This window comes from Aythya marila (assembly GCF_965140915.1).
Source record: "Aythya marila genome assembly, chromosome: 5".
Taxonomy (NCBI): domain Eukaryota; kingdom Metazoa; phylum Chordata; class Aves; order Anseriformes; family Anatidae; genus Aythya; species Aythya marila.
The window spans coordinates 18068774-18086731 of NC_139046.1; the positions used below are offsets into that span (position 1 = coordinate 18068774).

The window sequence follows — 17958 nt, forward strand, 5'->3', positions numbered from 1 at the left end:
TTGGATAAATTGTGCTATAAATTAAGACTTCCAAATCATCTACTGTCAGTATGTATAGAACTCAGTATGTATAGAACAGCTTATAGGGCTGTGGTAATTTACCGTGGTTTTGCAAAATCAAATTCTCCCAGCAATTGTTATTGACTAAATTCTTGTTTGTAGACAAACTGACATTGGCTAGTTTATAAAACAGCTGAATAAATAACATCAGCCAATTTATTTTGGTGAATGTCTTCTGGACTTCTATAGTTTGTAAATCTAACATAATTCCATTATAAATAGATATCTATCAGAGAGTATAAAGTTCAGAGTATTACAAAGAACTACGGTCATGATTTCTTAATCCAAGTATATATTGTACATTCTTTGCTCTTTCTCAGGACAAAGTGTGTTGTCATCATTACCCACCTATGAATAATGGCAGAATACAATGTCACAGCCTACTGCTGAAATAAGTAGAAGCTGAACTATTTCTGGACAAGTCTTTTACACTGCTCTGCTCTTATAGCACATAGCCTGTAAAACAGCATTTAGAAATAGTCAAGGAACATAGAAAGTCAGTTATTAAGTGTATGCCTTCAAAAGAGAACAAGTCAAGAACAATAATGGATAGGGTAATAGGAATTTCTTCAGAGAAGTGTTTAATTTTTCATTAAGTAAGATGAAAGAATTTTGAATGCATTTTCAAATGCTGAATAAGCTCAGTGCTTCTCTTTTCTTCTTCTGTCTCCAAGTTTCTGAAAATTGATAGATTATAGATATATTTACTTTTAATTTTAACTGAGTTCCTTGCATTGTTTGTGCAGCTGAACGCATACTGATTAATGATATTCCTCAACTGAAATTGCTAAGGCTTTTTTTTTTTTTTTTTCTATAGACTGGCTGAATACTAAGAAGAAGCAAAATAATAAAACTGCCTTTGCTTTTTAAATAATAATGCAGATGAGAACAGTACAGACTGTTCCAGATCTGCACATTGACAAAGGAACAATATGCTCACTGCTACTTTTGTGTTTTATTTATGAAACTGCAGGAACTGGTCTTCCAATTCTACCCATGAAGAAAGCCTGCAAGTAGAGACTTTTCCATCTACACAGTCACTTTAAGTCAATTTCCCAGGCTTTGATCTAATAACTTCCAAGCTCTTTCATCTCATCTTGCACAGAAAAGTGTTTCGTACAAAGACGGAATAGATGTCACGGAATGTTGGATGATCAAGAGAGATCCAAATCAACTTTTAAACTGTTAACATCTCTGCTGAATCCAAATCATCTGAAATCTTTTCAGGGAGAAGGAAGAAAATGAATCAGTGAAATGTCTTTAGTGAATACACAGGTTTGACACAGCCAAGTTTAAGCAAAAACTAAATTATTTCTTTTTTTGTTGTTTAAGAAAAATTAATGCAGATGAGACTCAAAAGGAAGAAGGTCAGTTTGGAGAACAGCAATATATTGAAAATGGTGGAGAAGGAATTGCAGAAGAAAAGAGGAATAAACACAATCAAGAGAAAAATACTGAACAGTCAAAAAATCTCTCTTCAGAGAAACACATTACAACATAAAGGCACCTTGCACTGCGAACTGTGACTTTTTTTTTTTTTTTTTTTACAGGATACTACCTTTAACCAAAAATGTAGATCTCCCTCTCATTACTCAATAAACAGTGGTGACTAAGCTGACACTTCTTTGCTTAGAGATTTATTCAGGTGACTAGGGTGCACAGAAAACCATAGGCAAAAATTTCCTGTAAGACAGTGATCCTGAATTCTCCAGCAGGGATTTCAAAGAACATGCAGTATAGGGCAAGAGTGTTTTACAATTTTTTTTTGCTGGAGTGCTTGGAAATTTGCTTGCATTTTATGTAATGATCTGTCCAGTCTGGGGATCCTGCATATCCTCCCAGTGTAGATAGCATACTGTGACCTATTCCTTGTGAACTGAGCTCTCAGTAACAAACAACATACATTCTAGTTATTAGAGACATAAAAAACAAGCCGTTCATGTTCAGTATCAGAATATGTAAATAATAGTTGCTATTTCTCTCTGACGTGTTTGACACTTGCACTTGCTGGTTCAACCACATTTTGTATTAACAATGCATTGCAATTCAATCCTCTTAGAAAAATGCTATGCAATAAATTGACAGTGTACAACTATAATCATTTGATACTATATTAAAAGCTTCACATAGCAGTACATTTGGAAATGGTTCTGATCTATATTGTCAACAACAAAATCTTCTTGTGTGTTATTAACTGGCTGAAAATGATGGTATCAAATAAGCAGCTTGAGAGCGTAACTTCAGATCTAATCACACACCAGTTAGTAGTGCAGGAGAAAGTTAAGTAACTGTTTAATCAGCTATGCACTATTGACACTACTACTATTGATACTACTCTCATACAAACTTCAAGCAGAAATTTTGATTCCATTTCGACTGGCTGCATGTATCTAACATAGTAATGAAATACGTTGACTCTTTATTCATTCAGTAAGCTAATTATTTCCCTTGGTAAGCTGCCAAAAAAAATCCTGCAACCTTTATTTATTTCTGAGAGCTTGAATAATACTTACACAAATTTGATCTTGCCCATTCAGTGCAACATCATATAAAGATCAGCAAAGTTTCAGACAGGGTAAGAGGGAAACTATATAATTAGGAAAATTATTAGGGACAACACACTCTTTCCCTTAAGGCCACAAAACACCTCAGCTCTACAGAAGTAAATTTCTAGCAAAACTGTCCAACTCCTACTGGCATTTTAGTTTTCACCAAATTTTTTGTAGTTTCACCAAATACATTTCATTTCTATTCACTCAAATACATAAGCATCATCTCAGAGGGTTCAAACGCCAAATTACGATCATGTCAAACACTAATTATTTTGCAAGGTATTTTCACCTTCTTCTCATAATGGACAATCTTTTCAAACGTATCACTTTGTATTAGGCCTCAGGTACTCTGAACTTTCAAGACAGCTCAACTAACTGGTATATAGTGCTGCTCAGACTCCAGTAAATTCTGTTAAGGTGAAATAATTAAATATTTCACCTTACCATGTTGATAGATGAGAGATCTAACTTAATAATGTTATAATGCTTTGCCTCTCAAAAAAGATAGAAATAAGGAACATATAGGTATGTGCACATTACCTTACCTGTAGAAAGGGTTTCTTTCTCTTATACAATTTCTAATGCTTCACTTCTGAACTGAAATGTGATGTACTACTTGGATCCTTAGTTCAGCAGAATATTAACAGAAATAACAGACTGATACTTAATAAAAACTGATAATGGAAAGTATGAATTACTCACAATTTTTATTTCATTTTCATGGTGAAAAATATATTCGAACAATGCCTGTCAGAAGAATATTTAAAACAATGTCATATTTAAAGATAAAAATTAGTAAATATTATCTTACAGAACTTCAGAATCTTGATTACATTAGGCAGAGACTAATTCTTTGTGCAAGCAATCACATTTGCACATCAGAACTACTGACATTAACATTTCATTAAGACCCCAATAGACAAAAACTATACATTGTTATATTGTCATTACAGGAAAGCATTTTAATTCTTAATTTGCTGCAAGAGATTAATGGAATTGTCTTTAATCATTGGTCTTTAAAGTCACCTTAAAAAAACAGAGAGCTATAATTTGAAAGTGAATGTAAATTTGAAAACCCAGTACCATTTTCATGACTTCCCAACTGTAAAATCAACAAGTTATCTAACAAAGAGTTTTTGCAATGTGTAGATAGGTGCTAATGTAGAGCTAAGTCTAATTAGAGTAAACATACATTTATTAGGCATGTAAGCTGAGCAAATTCTGTCTTAGGGAAAAGAAAACAAAACTTTCTAAACCCTACATAATTTTGGGATCTGTAATGGAGGAATTGCCTTTTTATTTATAAATGGTAAGTGCTAACAATATCACATTCCTGAAATTCCACACTATAATAATACCAATAACAAACCATAATTATACAAAAGGTTCAAGATTTCAAGTCTCTTATTATTCCTTTATAAAGCTAAGCAAGTAATACCACCTTCTAACTGTTCTAAACTGGAATACAGAAGGGTACATAACTGCTAATGGAGGTAGCATTTGAAGTGAATATAATGATGCTGAAAGATAGTACATATTTAAAGGGAGACTGGAAGCCTCTATCCCCAGAACTGGATAAGGGTGTTAGTAACAAAAAGCATTACTAACTTTTTGAGCAACCATATTCCAGGTTTAAATTGCTGCAAAAGAACGTTGTTGTTTTTTTTTCCTAATTCATAGTATTCATTTTTAATAAAAACTAAACATCCCCAGATGAAAACTTTGGCCCATAAAGGAAGGAAGGAGGTAAGGAAGGGAGGAAGGGAGGAAGGAAGGAAAGAAGGATAAGACAGCAATCCTGTAAAGCTTCCATGACTCCTCTGCCAGCATTTCTCAAGCAAATTCTTAAAAGATTTACCTTAAGAAAAATAGAAAATTACTAATTAATTGTCACTCTTGGTGAGGAAGTAAACCACAACCTACTTTTCTTCTACTGTTTTTCAGAAAAGAATGTCCAGAGAGTATTAAAAGAAAGTAAGGAATGATTAATAAAAATGTGTTTATAGGAAGATTAGAACTAGACATTTATTTATTGGGTGTTTAGAAGTGAAAATAACAAAATAACAGAAAATAAAAAAGTGGCAGTACAACTTCTCCTCTAGTGCAATAACAAGGAAACATTCAGTAAAAGTGAGTAAATCTATAAGTGATAAAAAAGATATCTTCTTGGATGGCTGGCATGAGGAATTTACTGTGGCTATCTATAGGCCCTGACCTTCAAAAATTACTGAACATTCACTTGGATAAAAATATCTAGAATTATCTTAATAACTCTATTAAAAATCCACAAGCTGAAGAAGATAAAATTTCCTGTTTCATAGCATAAACCAGTTGCCAACTGAGATTTAATAGAGGCTATCTCTGGGGACAGGTGATATCTCTTATGTCTGCTATGGTGCTTCCTGCAGTAGTCCTTAACACGGCTGATGCTTCAGTCACAGACTAGCGACTTAGCAAACTTATTTTGTCCATTCCTTCATACTTCAAGGAAGACATGGTCAAACAATGAAAAAATAGATAATCTAATGTAAAAGAAGACGTGATAAACATATTTTTCAAACATAAGGAAGAAATAGGTAGGAAGATTATGTACCAACATGAATACAAAGGCTAATTATGTGAGTTTAATAGTTGCAAGATTTATCATCTTGTGTCTAAGACAGGTGACAGCTCAAAGAGTTTTAAAACTTTAATCAGTGATTCTCAACCCAAAGTACAGTCTGCATTTTCAACTCCTGCTTTGGCTTTAGCCTTAATACTATCTTGTTTTACAAAAAAGAAGAAAGAAAAAAAAAGTTATAAATCCATGCAGCGCTAAATTTAAACTTAGAACTTATATTCTGTATGAAACATTAATGTCATATCGTATTAGCTTCATAATACTGACAAGTATACTTTCTGCCTATGGATGTTTTCCATGAGGACTGTTGATTTATAATTTTTGGCTTAAGTCTCTTTTATATGAAATTGAAGGACAGAGCTACTCTGTCTTCCCTGAAAACTCTAATTTAAAAAAAAAAAAAAAAGTTAAAAATATCTATGTCTGCATTTCTGATAGCTGTTGCTAAGAATAAATATTTCACCTGAAAGCAACCCTACCTATTTAAAAACTATACAGAGTTATCAAAAGAAGAATTGAAAGCTAGCTGTCTTGAAGGAGAAGAGCTAAGCCTGGTTTCATACGAATGTGTCTTGTTCCTTAATCCTCCTAGGGTTTCTTACATTCTCTCTATTTTATAAGCTCTAATTGGTTTAGCATAGTTGTGTGCTGACTTACTGGTGATAAGAACATAACTGGACAAAAGGCGTGCAGCTTTTTTCTAGAACTGACTTGTAACTGCCCTCAGTGGAGATGGTAGTCCTTCATTATCTAGCCAGGCTTGAACTTACTGTATTTGATTATCTATTCTTTTGTCTAGTTTGGTTAAGAGGCCAAGGGACAGAAATGTAAGAAGTGAGTAAGGAATGAAGTGCAATCACACAAAACTTATTTTCTTTGAAAACCACATTGAAAAGCAATGCATAAGTCCCAATCAGGTTTTAAAAAGCATCTTGAAAAAAAAAAAAAAAAACACAAAGGAATTTGCTAATCATTTGTGGAAAGTTATTAACTAAAGTTTTAGACTGGGGAGATAACTTTCACCAGCAGAAGATTAGGTACTAGCAGTCTTCTAAAAGCATTCATTGCTACATTTCTCAAAACAGACTAAATACACAGGGGTTCTATCACTTCTGTGTTGCCAATTAAACAAAACTCCTGAGAAATCTATCCAATAGTGGTTTGATACCTCATGAAAAATGAGTTGTTGGTCATAATCCAACATTAATTTTCTGTGACCAACATATGCACAGAAAACATATTCATCTACACATAACTGGTTATATTGGTGAAGACTCAACTGAAAGGCCACACAGGGAAATCATTACACAATTTTTAGGTCCCTTCCACTCAGAGCTGAAACCACAAGTTGGGCAGATGGCCTCAGTTTCAATGGCTGTCAATCACAAGATCTTAATTGAAAATGAAATGAATTCCAAACAAAAAAGATGAAAAAAATTTGTATAAAAAAGATTGACATAAATTCATGACATAAAATCAAAGAGAAAAATCCAAACCAGTTGAAATTTTTTAGGTCAGGATTGCCATCTGTTTGTATTTCTGGCCAACCAGAAAGGTTCTGCTGTTCCCCTCCCCCCCTTTTTTTTTTAGTTGCCCTTCATCACTCCTATACAGAGAGTTCAAGGCAATTTACTATTAGAGTATTTTAGTATATACGTAGGTTTTTGCTACCTTATAGTTTCAAAATGACTGCATCACACATATTTTCAATTCCAAGTCTGATAACCCGTTAGTGGACGAAAGATATGTAACACACTATTTATATGAAATTTATATCTTGAACACAGTTCATCGTTGTTTCCATCCCCAATCTCATGTATCATTAGAATGATGCTAGAAAATTAGAAACAGATATCACAATTGTAACCAAAATAATTACATACCTTTGCCAGTTTCGGTTTTTCAGCATAGTTTCCTAAATTCAGTCGAGACAGATTTATGAAAGGGCCATCTGGATTTGTTATCATTGAAGCCTGAAGGGGAGAAACAAGTTTTTAAGTGGGAAGATCCCCTACACTTTTAGTGAAAATTTTCAAAATAGTAGCAGTATGCCAAAAAAAAAAAAGAAAAGAAAAAAGAAACAACACAACAATACAGTTTTAGATGCATTCCTCTGCTTCACAATAAGGATTCATCTTAATTTCATCTTTTCTGAAAGTGAGGAATCTATCCTACTCCCATACAATCCCTGAAAGAGGTTGCATGAACTACCTCCTGGAACTACCTCTTTCTTCCCTCTCTCCACTTCTTTCATAATGTGCCTAAGCATGCAGCTTACGCTGTTAGATGGACTGAAGGCAGGTGGGATACATAAAAGATCTTCAAGAAATATTTAGGGAGATCCGTTTGTACCCGTGATATTAAGAACTTGCCAGTAACATGCTACTAATCTGTATTACATGTTCATGCCTGTTGTAGTGTGTTAATTTTGAGAATAGATCAGAATAAAACTAGTACATCTTATTTTCTTTATCTTCTGAAGTAATAGAGACTGAAAGATTAGTAATTGCTTTGTAGCAAACTGAAAATCTTACAGACTCCGGCATACTTATGGTGAAATCATGTCATAGTCTTTTCATGGTCTTCAGTGAATAAAAATCAGTCTCAAAAAACTTGTGAATTTGTAAAACTTGTATGAATTTTTGTGAAATTCTGTACATATGTACATTGTATCCATGAATAGACTAGCAAACTAATGAGGTAGTATTTTCAAACTTGACTTTGGAAACAATTTAAACAAAATATTAAAAATACTGACCTCCCTCAAACTTGAGTTTAGATGCAGCTTTTAAGTTAAGTACAATGTCATTGTGCTATGATCAAGATGCTTTCTAAGAACAGAGTCAAGCAACTTACCGTTCCTATCCTGACGGATCTCCCAGAAGCACTAGTAACTGGACGAGCTGTGAGAGCTGTTCGAGGTGTTTTTATAGCCTGTTCCATAGTACTCGGCCGTCCACTTTGTGTGCTGGGTCTCACAAATCCTGTAATAGGTCTTCCTGATTGAGTTACTGGCCTGAAGATGGTAAGCATATTAACCTCACATCAAATGATATTTACTCATAGAGAGTTTAAACATAACTTATATTGGAAGTTTCATTTTTATGATGTAAATTTAGGATTTGCTTATGTGCAACAAGTCACATTTTTAAAAAATAAATTATCACGTACCTAACAGCTGGGCTGGGGCCTGCATCTTGGCTAGTTCCAGGGACTTTCAAAGATGTTCCTGGTCCTATAAAATAAGAGCATTGTTCACTTCATCTTGAGATACTACACCCTTGTCCAAGGGGCTTTAAAAATGCCTGTGTCTTACAATAAACTGGAAATTTCTTGGTTCAAACTGGAGAGAGATAGCACTAGAGAAAGAAGACAAGAAGAAAGAAAACTGCATTGTACTACTGGTAAATTGTCAGATCACTGCAAGAAAGATGTCATCATTAACATGGGAAAAAGTAATCTTCTGTAGATTATTCCTCTAGTTCTGTTTCTCTCTTCACCCTTTCTCTGTAGATGGTAAGGATGTGCTGCTTCTCCTTCCTTTTCCCCCTCATATATCCTACAGATTTCAAGTATGTCTAGTACCTGTACACTAGTACCTGTACAACATCCATTTCACTGGATTTTAAATTATCATTTGAGTCCTTCTCTTCACTGAAGGCAAGCAATATTGCCTTTGCGCACGTTCTACAACAGACTGTCTTCTCAAGAACATCTTAGGATAGTGTTTAAGTAAGAAAGGCTATTGGAATAATGAGATCAAACTAATTTAAAATGGTATATTTTCTACCTGGGATTCAAATACTATCCAGGTTTGATCAAGTAAACCACAATCTTTAGCCACAGGACAGCTATCTCCTGTCACTAGATCATGTAGGACCCCCATCCACAATTTAGAGCATAGTAAATTTCAAACTCATTTATATCCAAAGGTAATCAATGTAAATACCGAATTGGTTTGGACCCAAGCAAACAAACAGAGGGTTCCCCTTTTCACAATTTTCTGCTTTGATAGTGGATCATTAAGAATTACTAGTTCCTGAATATATCACTTTTACTGACATTTAATTATAATAATTTTTCCTAGCCTTCTATGAGAACGTCTAAGATAAGGTTTTAAAAATTTGTTTAAAAGTAAAATATGACATCTACATCAGCCTGTCTGTCCACCGCTTGCTACCACGTACAGAAGGAAATGAGATTTAAGTTGAAAAAGGTAGCTCTTGACAAATCTCTGTTGCTCACATACTTATTTTCTAGGTACCTATGAACAGCTCTTATTGCAAAGACTTCCAAGAACTGGAGTTATATATTGATAGCTAGGCAGTTTCCTGCCTCCTTATTTTCCCCACAGTATAACCCCCCATGTTTGCCCTTTCTTCAGCCTTCTCTCATACTTCCACCCTCAAGATGTAATTATCTCTGAGGCGCTACCATTCCACTATTTAAGTAAGAATACGAATACAAAAAAGATATTAACCATGATCTCCTTGGTAAATCCTAGTCAATATGTACATGATGCTGAAATAAGGACCAGAACTCAGGATTCTCTCTCTTCTGGCTAGCCACACTTAGGTTCTCTGTTGATTATGTGCTCTTTGAAGTACTATGAACCTTGAATTTTTCACTCCACAGCAGAAAGGGTGGACAGTCCACCAAGCAGAGTTTCTAAGGTGGTATCTAGGGCATCTTTCTTTCTTCTGAGAAATGGACGAAGGGCTTTCAACTTTTCAGGCTAGCAAACAATGAACCAGTCTTTTACTTTCTCAGCATCTTTTTAAAAATATCACAATAAAATAAAAAAGACAGGGCATTTTAATCCCTTTCCAGACATTTTTGTTTTGTGCTTTCATGTACTTGGAGAATGCTTACAGGATTTATTTCCCTTGATCTCACCCTAAGCAACTCAGTTCTGAGCCCTACTTTGACAATTGCAACTGAACTAGCTATGAATAGGCATCAAGAGAAAACAGCAATTCATGTGCTCATTAGAAGCTGCTGCAGAATTTAAGAGCTTAATTTCAGCAGTCAGTGATGGCTGCAGATGACTCCTTTAACTCCCTAGTTAATAAAATAGCTGTGATTATCCATAATGCCAATTAGTATGAGTTTCTGAAAAATATGTTGTCAAGGTAACATATTTTAACAAGACTACAACCTTAGCTGATAAAATTGATGGTGTTGAGTTCAAAAGTAACAGACTAGGAACTTTCTGTAAAATGATGCTACAGGGTATTTTCATTAATAAACAAGAATGCTGGAAAACTAACACATCAAAACAACAAGAATTTTCAAAATGGGTAAAATACAAATTTCAGTATATATGCATGAAGAGGAGCCACAGAAAAGTAGTTGTTTCTAGTGGACTCTATATGATTAATTATTTAATGATGCGAGAGAGAGATAAATTGTTATTAAGATAGTTCTGTCGGGAAACTAAGATAGGGACAGATGAAAAATTCCAGTGCATGTGTAACTGATGTAAAAGAATTTGAACTGCTGAGTAAGCAAACTACAGATAATAGGAGTTGTACTACAGTTGGTGTAACTACACATCTAAAAATCTTAAAATGTTGTAAGCTATAACAAGAGCGGGGGACGATATCCTGATAAGTTTGCCTCAGTAAAAGACCCCAAGTCAAGACCAACTACAGCTAACACTTTTTAACAGCAACAGAAAAAGCCGACATCCAGCAAGCATCTGTTCTTATTGTCACATGTAGAAGTGGAAGTGATACCTGTGCTTAACTTTTATATAAAAAGTTTAACAGAAAAGTACTTCATTGTTATGCAGAAAGTAAAATTAAGCTGTAGAAGAAAACCATGTTTTGTACATGGTTTTCTATATGGTGCCAGTGGACTGTTGGTTTGGTGACTGCAACAGAAAAAGGACGTGGATAAATTGGAAAGAGACAAGATGAGAATTTCAAGACTCAATTCAACAATTAAAATATAAACCTCAAAATGAAACGTTCATTTGGTTCATCAAAGAAAAGATCACTGAATGACTTAAGCACAGTTTTAGCTATTTACTCTATATACCTTTGAATATAAAGACTATACATATATATAAAAGGTATATTAAAAGATATAAAAATATACCTTTGAAAATAAAGACTTCATATCAGGCATAAAAAGTACACAAAGAAGCAACAGCTGAAGCCACAGTTGATAATTCCCACTAGGGATATGGCATACATTGATACAAGCAAATTTAGTAATTTAACAAAGACTGCAGTCTTTCTCTCTGAAAGTTTTTATACTTTCCAATAAACTACACGCTATCTCAGGCACGTGTGGTAGATTTAAAGCATGAACAACATTATTTATCTTATTTATCTCAGTGATTCTGGAGTGCAGGTTATACTACCATAAAAATTTTCCTTGTCTTTGAAATTTGTGACATTCTATCCAAAAAGTCACCTCTTTTTCAGTTTAGTATGAAAGTATTTTTCCTGAATGCTCCATTTCTCAATAATATTCCTCAAATGATTTTTCTTGGCAGATGGTCTTTACCACAGGGTGCAAAAAGTTTAAGTAAGATTACTATGCTGTTTTGAGACAAATACATATAATTAAATTATCAAAATGTATAAACACAACTTGAGTACTGCTTGACTGTTTATATGTGACCAAGCATGTAATGACAATTTTAAAAAATGCAATCAGATGGATAAAAATATACAGTTGCCTACTTCTATCCAGATAAGAAAAGCTTTTAATGATTCAAAAATTAATTCTAATCTATGTCCAATTCTTCCCTTAAATTCTCTTACATGGTGGGTGGTTGAGAGTCGTATCTAATAAGATGCATAAAAATTCCCATATGGACCATAATAGAGAAACACAGCAAATAGAAATAATGTCAAAAAGTACAGAAGTAATGGACGACTATAATGACTGCCCGCTTAGATAGGATCTCATGAAACTGAAAAGAGCTTCATGCAGGAAACAATGACAGTGCTGAAGAAGTGCCCTGGAAAGCAAGAGAGGAAAAAGAAGAGAAAAGCAGAAGAAAGCAAAAGCAGTTTAGAAAATGTTTGTAGGAAATGCAACGAATCAGTGATGTCAGATTTGGCCTGACTGTTGTCTACAGTACAGGCATAGGGATGGGATACTTAGTACACCAAGGGAGTATTTTTCTTTTGTTTCCCACTAGAGAAGAAGCCAGAAATCAATGCACTGATGGAAAAGAGACAGCTAGTACAGAAATGTAGAGGAAAAGCTGACAAAACACTTTTCATCCAAATCCCTGGAAGACAGGCCTAAGCAGTATATCAAGATCATGTGGTCAATGCAATCAGAAAACAATTGAAAGCTCTTCTTGTAACAATAGCTAAAAGCCGTAACAGACCACTCCAGTGTGTACTATTTTATGATAGATGACAATCCTGGCCAAAACAGCTCCTGTTGCATCAGTGTACTTAAGAGAAAGTCATTCTTACTTGCGACTTGAGCAATGGCATTTTCATCTAGCATCATCTCTGCAATTCCTTCTTGATCCATATCGATTTCATCCACATACACCATTTCTGTCAAAGCTCGTGTTTTCAGGCTCCAGGCAGCCTGAATAAGGATAAAGTACAAAAAGACAAGTATCTTCAGGACACCAATTAAATCATCTAAACAGCATTTTTTAAAAAAAAATATTTTATTGTTCCTTTCACAGTTTTAATAAGCTTGAATAAGCTATTGATTGGAACAACCGGGTGTATCTGAACATACGCTATAGGTGGACCTAATGCTGCTCTTAAAATCCATTGCCTGACATGCAGGTCACAAGTGCAGCTTCAAGCATGGCGCCAGCATGTTTGGGAAAGCACACAGGGAGCCCATGTGTTCAAGCAGGCTCATTCATTGCTTGTCCTGTCAATCAAGGCAACGTGCTGGCAGTTCCCTCCTGGTCCAGCCATACAGTTGCCTGACAGAGGTGGAGAGGGGACCAGAACTTAGACCACTCTTTTGGAGTGGAACAGGTAAAGTCCCTGAGTTTGGAGGACAGAATTTCACGCCTGATCAAAGTTAGGACTAATTTATGTCACAGGCAACTGAGATCTTCTGCTCCTGAAGAAATACTCAGCTACAAGTGCCATTCAAAACCCATTGCTGATGGACACCTTGTTTAAATTGGGATGGGAGAGCAAGCTAAGTAAAGCCACTATAATGCAAAGCAATTCCCTTCACAGGCATCTGTAAAGAAAGAAGGAAGATCTCATAACCAGAGGTTCAAGATACATTACTATAGCATTAAGTATCCAGAAGTGATAGTCTTTAAAAAGATCATCTCAAATTCAGAGCATAAACTGTAAAAGCGTGTAAATGTATAAGCATCTCAGTCTGTGAGATTATTGAAGTACTTAATAGATACCTGAAATGATAAACTGCTATGTTAAATGTCCTGTGGAGCGATGTGAGTAGTGTGGAAAGGCAAACATAACCTTAGACTACCTGACCATGTAGACTATAGAGATAGCAAATCAATGGGGAGAAAACAAACACCAGTCGGTACTGAAATACAGAATCACAGAATCACAGAATTGTCTAGGTTGGAAGAGACTTCAAGATCATCGAGTCCAACCTCTGACCTAACACTAACAAGTCCTCCACTAAACCATATCACTAAGTTCAACATCTAAATGTCGTTTAAAGACCTCCAGGGATGGTGACTCCACCACTTCCCTGGGCAGCCCATTCCAATGCCTCACAACCCTCTCAGTAAAGAAGTTCTTCCTAATATCCAACCTAAAACGTCCCTGGCACAACTTTAGCCCGTTCCCCCTCGTCCTGTCACCAGGCACATGGGAGAATAGACCAACCCCCACCTCGCTACAGCCTCCTTTAAGGTACTTATAAAGAGTGATAAGGTTGCCCCTGAGCCTCCTTTTCTTCAGGCCGAACAAGCCCAGCTCCCTCAGCCGCTCCTCATAGGACTTGTTCTCCAGGCCCCTCACCAGCTTCGTTGCCCTTCTCTGGACTGCTTCGAGCACCTCCACGTCCTTCTTGTAGCGAGGAGTCCAAAACTGAACACAGTACTCAAGGTGAGGCCTCACCAGAGCCAAGTACATGGGGACCATCACTTCCCTAGCCCTGCTGGACACACTGCTTCTTATACAACCCAGGAGGCTGTTGGCCTTCTTGGCCACCTGAGCACACTGCTGGCTCATATTCAGCCGACTATCCACCAATACTCCCAGGTCCTTCTCCATCTGGCAGCTCTCCAACCACTCATCTCCCAGCCTGTAGCTCTGCTTGGGGTTATTGTGCCCCAGGTGCAGGACCCGGCACTTGGCCTTGTTGAACTTCATACAGTTGGCCTCAGCCCATCGGTCCAGCCTATCCAGATCCTCCTGCAGAGCCTTCCTACCCTCGAGCAGATCGACACACGCACCCAACTTGATGTCACCTGCGAACTTACTGAGGGTGCACTCGATCCCCTCATCCAGATCATCAATAAAGATATTAAAGAGGACTGGCCCCAGTACTGAGCCCTGGGGAACGCCACTAGCGACCGGCCTCCAGCTGGACTTGACTCCATTCACCACGACTCTTTGGGCCCAGCTATCCAGCCAGTTTTTAATCCAATGAAGCGTGCGCCAGTCCAAGCCACAAGCAGGCAGTTTCTTGAGGAGAATGCTGTGGGAAACGGTGTCAAAAGCCTTGCTGAAGTCAAGGTAGACCACATCCACAGCCTTTCCCTCATCCACCAAGCGCGTCACTTTGTCATAGGAGATCAGGTTTGTCAAGCAGAACCTGCGTTTTATAAACCCATGCTGACTGGGCCTGATCACCTGGTTGCCCTGTAAGTGCCGTGTGATGACACTCAGGATAATCTGCTCCATGAGTTACCCTGGCACTGAGGTCAAACTGACAGGCCTATAGTTTCCCGGGTCTGCCCTCCGGCCCTTCTTGTAGATGGGCGTCATGTTTGCTAGCCACCAGTCGACTGGGACCTCCCCCGATAGCCAGGACTGTTGATAAATGATGGAGAGCGGCTTGGCCAGCTCCTCTGCTAGTTCTCTCAGTATCCTTGGGTGGATCCCATCTGGCCCCATTGACTTGCATACATCCAAGTGCCGTAGCAGGTCGCCAACCATTTCCTCATGGATAGTGAGGGCCACATTCTGCTCCCCATCCCCTTCCACCAATTCAGGGTACTGGGTATCCTTATAGTCCTCCCGAGTGGCCCACCCTCTTTTCCAAAGATTGTAAATCCTCTTTTTTCTCCTAAGCTCAAGCCACAACTCTCTGTTCAGCCAGGCCGGTCTTCTTCCACTGCGGCTCATCTTTGGGCACGTGGGGACAGATCGCTCCTGCACCATTAAGATTTCCTTCTTGAAGAGTGCCCAGCCTTCCTGGACTCCTCTGCCCATCAGAACCGCCTCCCAAGGGACTCTACCAACCAGTGTCCTGAGCAGCTCAAAGTCAGCCCTCTGGAAGTCCAATACAACGGTTTTACTGGTCCCCTTCCTGGCTTCTCCAAGAATGGAGAACTCTACCATTTCATGGTCACTCTGCCCAAAACAGTTTCCAACCACCACATCTCCCACCAGTCCTTCTCTGTTTGTGAAAGAAGGTCTAGTGTGGGCACCTCCCCTGGTAGGCTCACTAACCAGCTGTGTCATGAAGCTATCTTCCACACTCTCCAGAAACCTCCTAGACTGCTTTCTCTGGGATGTGTTGTACTTCCAGGATATATCTGAGAAGTTGAAGTGCCCCACAAGAACAAGCGCTGATGATCTCGCAACTTTTGTCAGCTGCCTGTAGAACTCCTCATCAGTCTCCTCATCCTGGTTCGGTGGTCCATAACAAACCCCCACCAGGATGCTTCCCTTGTTGGCCTTCCTGCTGATCCTAACCCACAGGGACTCAACCTTTTCATTCCCAGCCTCAAGTTCCAAGACATCGAAACTCTCTCTGATATAGAGAGCCACACCACCACCCCTTCCATGCTGCCTGTCCCTTCTGAAGAGCCTATAGCCAGACATTGCAGCACTCCAGTCATGAGAGTGGACCTACCACGTTTCCGTGATGGCAACCAAGTCGTAGCCTGCCTGCCGCACAGTGGCTTCCAGCTCCTCCTGTTTGTTACCCATGCTGCGTGCATTAGTGTAGATGCAATTCAGCTGGGCCATTGCCTTCTCTCCCAGCCTTGCCATTGTTATCCCTGGCACAGCTCTAACAAGCCTTGTTTCAGCCCCGTTCCCCTTCTCACCTAGTTTAAAGCCCTCTCAATGAGCCCCGCCAGCTCCTGGCCCAGGATCCGCTTTCCCCTTAGAGATAGGGACCCATCTGTGGCCATCAGGCCAGGTGCTGAATAAAGCACCCCATGGTCAAAAAAAACACAAAATTTCTGTGTTGGCAGCAGCCTCTGAGCCACATGTTTATCAGGTGGGCTTTCCGTGTCCTCTCTGTACCCCTCCCTGCCACCATAAGGATGGACAAAAACACCACCTGTACTCCCGCTCCATCCACTAACCATCCCAGTCCCCTATAGTAATTGTTTGATGGTCTTCAGGCTTCTCTCTTCGATGTCATCACTGCCAGCCTGGACTATTAAAAGAGGATAATAGTCAGAGGGGCGAACCAGGTTGGGAAGCTTTCTGGCAATGTCCCTGACCCTGGCCCCAGGGAGGTAACAGACTTCCCTACAGGAAGGGAGTCGCCCACAACAATCACCCTTCTTTCTGTCCTGGTGGAGGCAGTCCTGAGGCGTGGAGTCGACTTCCTTGCCCTAGGCATCCTCCTGGGTAGACTTTCTACCTCTTCCTCAGCTACCTGTCTCTCAAGCTCCAGGGCCTCAAACCTGTTGCGTAGGGGCACCTGGGAAGGTGGGGCTGGTGGGGGGGAGGCATCGCCTGGAGACTTCCTGGAGAGAGCACTGTGCCTGGTGTACACCATTGCAGCTGAGCTAGCGGTAGACCGCCATTAAAGGACATGTTCGTATGGGTGGGGGGTAGCGCTCTGCCCTTCCTGCGCTAACTGCCACGCCAACTGCCACACCACGCCCTAACTGCCACGCCCCGCCCTTCTGCCATGCCATGCCTTAACTGCCACGCCACGCCCTTCTGACATGCCACGCCCTGTTTGCCCATCCTGTTCGCCGCCCTCCTGGTCGCCGCGCTCCTGGTCACTCACACTCTCTAGGGGCAGCTAATCTAAGCATCACTAATATTTGCTAAGGAAACATTTCAGAATAGAAACAGAATTATGCTACTCTTAATGGAACTGAAGGCCCAACACATGGCAACATCTGTTCTTTAAATAAAAGAGAGAAGATTTCATAATTTAAGTCGTTATGTAATGAGACATTTCTTGTTCATCAGTTCTCAGACCATGCCTTCCTCTAACCTTACCTGATATAATATTTCTATGCAACTTGATAACTGCCTAACAAAAAGAAAGTATACCTAAATATGTTGAGATATTTAACATTAATTTTCTTCCAAGCAGAAATACAGGAGGCATTTAGGCAGCCAGTTCTGCCACAATTAGAAACCTTTGTTCAAGAAGAGAAAGTAGCAAAGCAGGGTGATTTGAATCTAGGCCAGACAGACGAAATCTAGATTTGTTTATTATCTTTTAATTTCTTCCTCTGTAGTAGGGTGACAACCATTAATTAGCATTGATATTTACAGTTAGATGTTCAATATCCTTAACCATCTTTCATTATTCTAGACAAGTAGTTAGTTTGTTGATTTTTTTAACAACTTGAAGGAAGTCTGCTTT

The 17958-nt window shown here is 38.6% G+C and overlaps 1 protein-coding gene across 1 annotated transcript in view; it reads right to left on the reverse strand.

Annotated features, from left to right (window-relative positions):
• Window positions 1-17958, reverse strand: part of TTC8 (tetratricopeptide repeat domain 8) — a 47525-nt gene that overhangs the window by 19070 nt on the left and 10497 nt on the right. Inside the window, exons 3-7 of the mRNA XM_082761527.1 lie at window positions 12678-12798; window positions 8404-8467; window positions 8089-8248; window positions 7116-7205; window positions 3315-3359 (exon numbers count right to left, since the gene is read on the reverse strand). Of these exons, the coding sequence (XP_082617653.1) occupies window positions 3315-3359; window positions 7116-7205; window positions 8089-8248; window positions 8404-8467; window positions 12678-12798 (480 nt within the window). The remainder of the gene's footprint in view (window positions 1-3314; window positions 3360-7115; window positions 7206-8088; window positions 8249-8403; window positions 8468-12677; window positions 12799-17958) is intronic.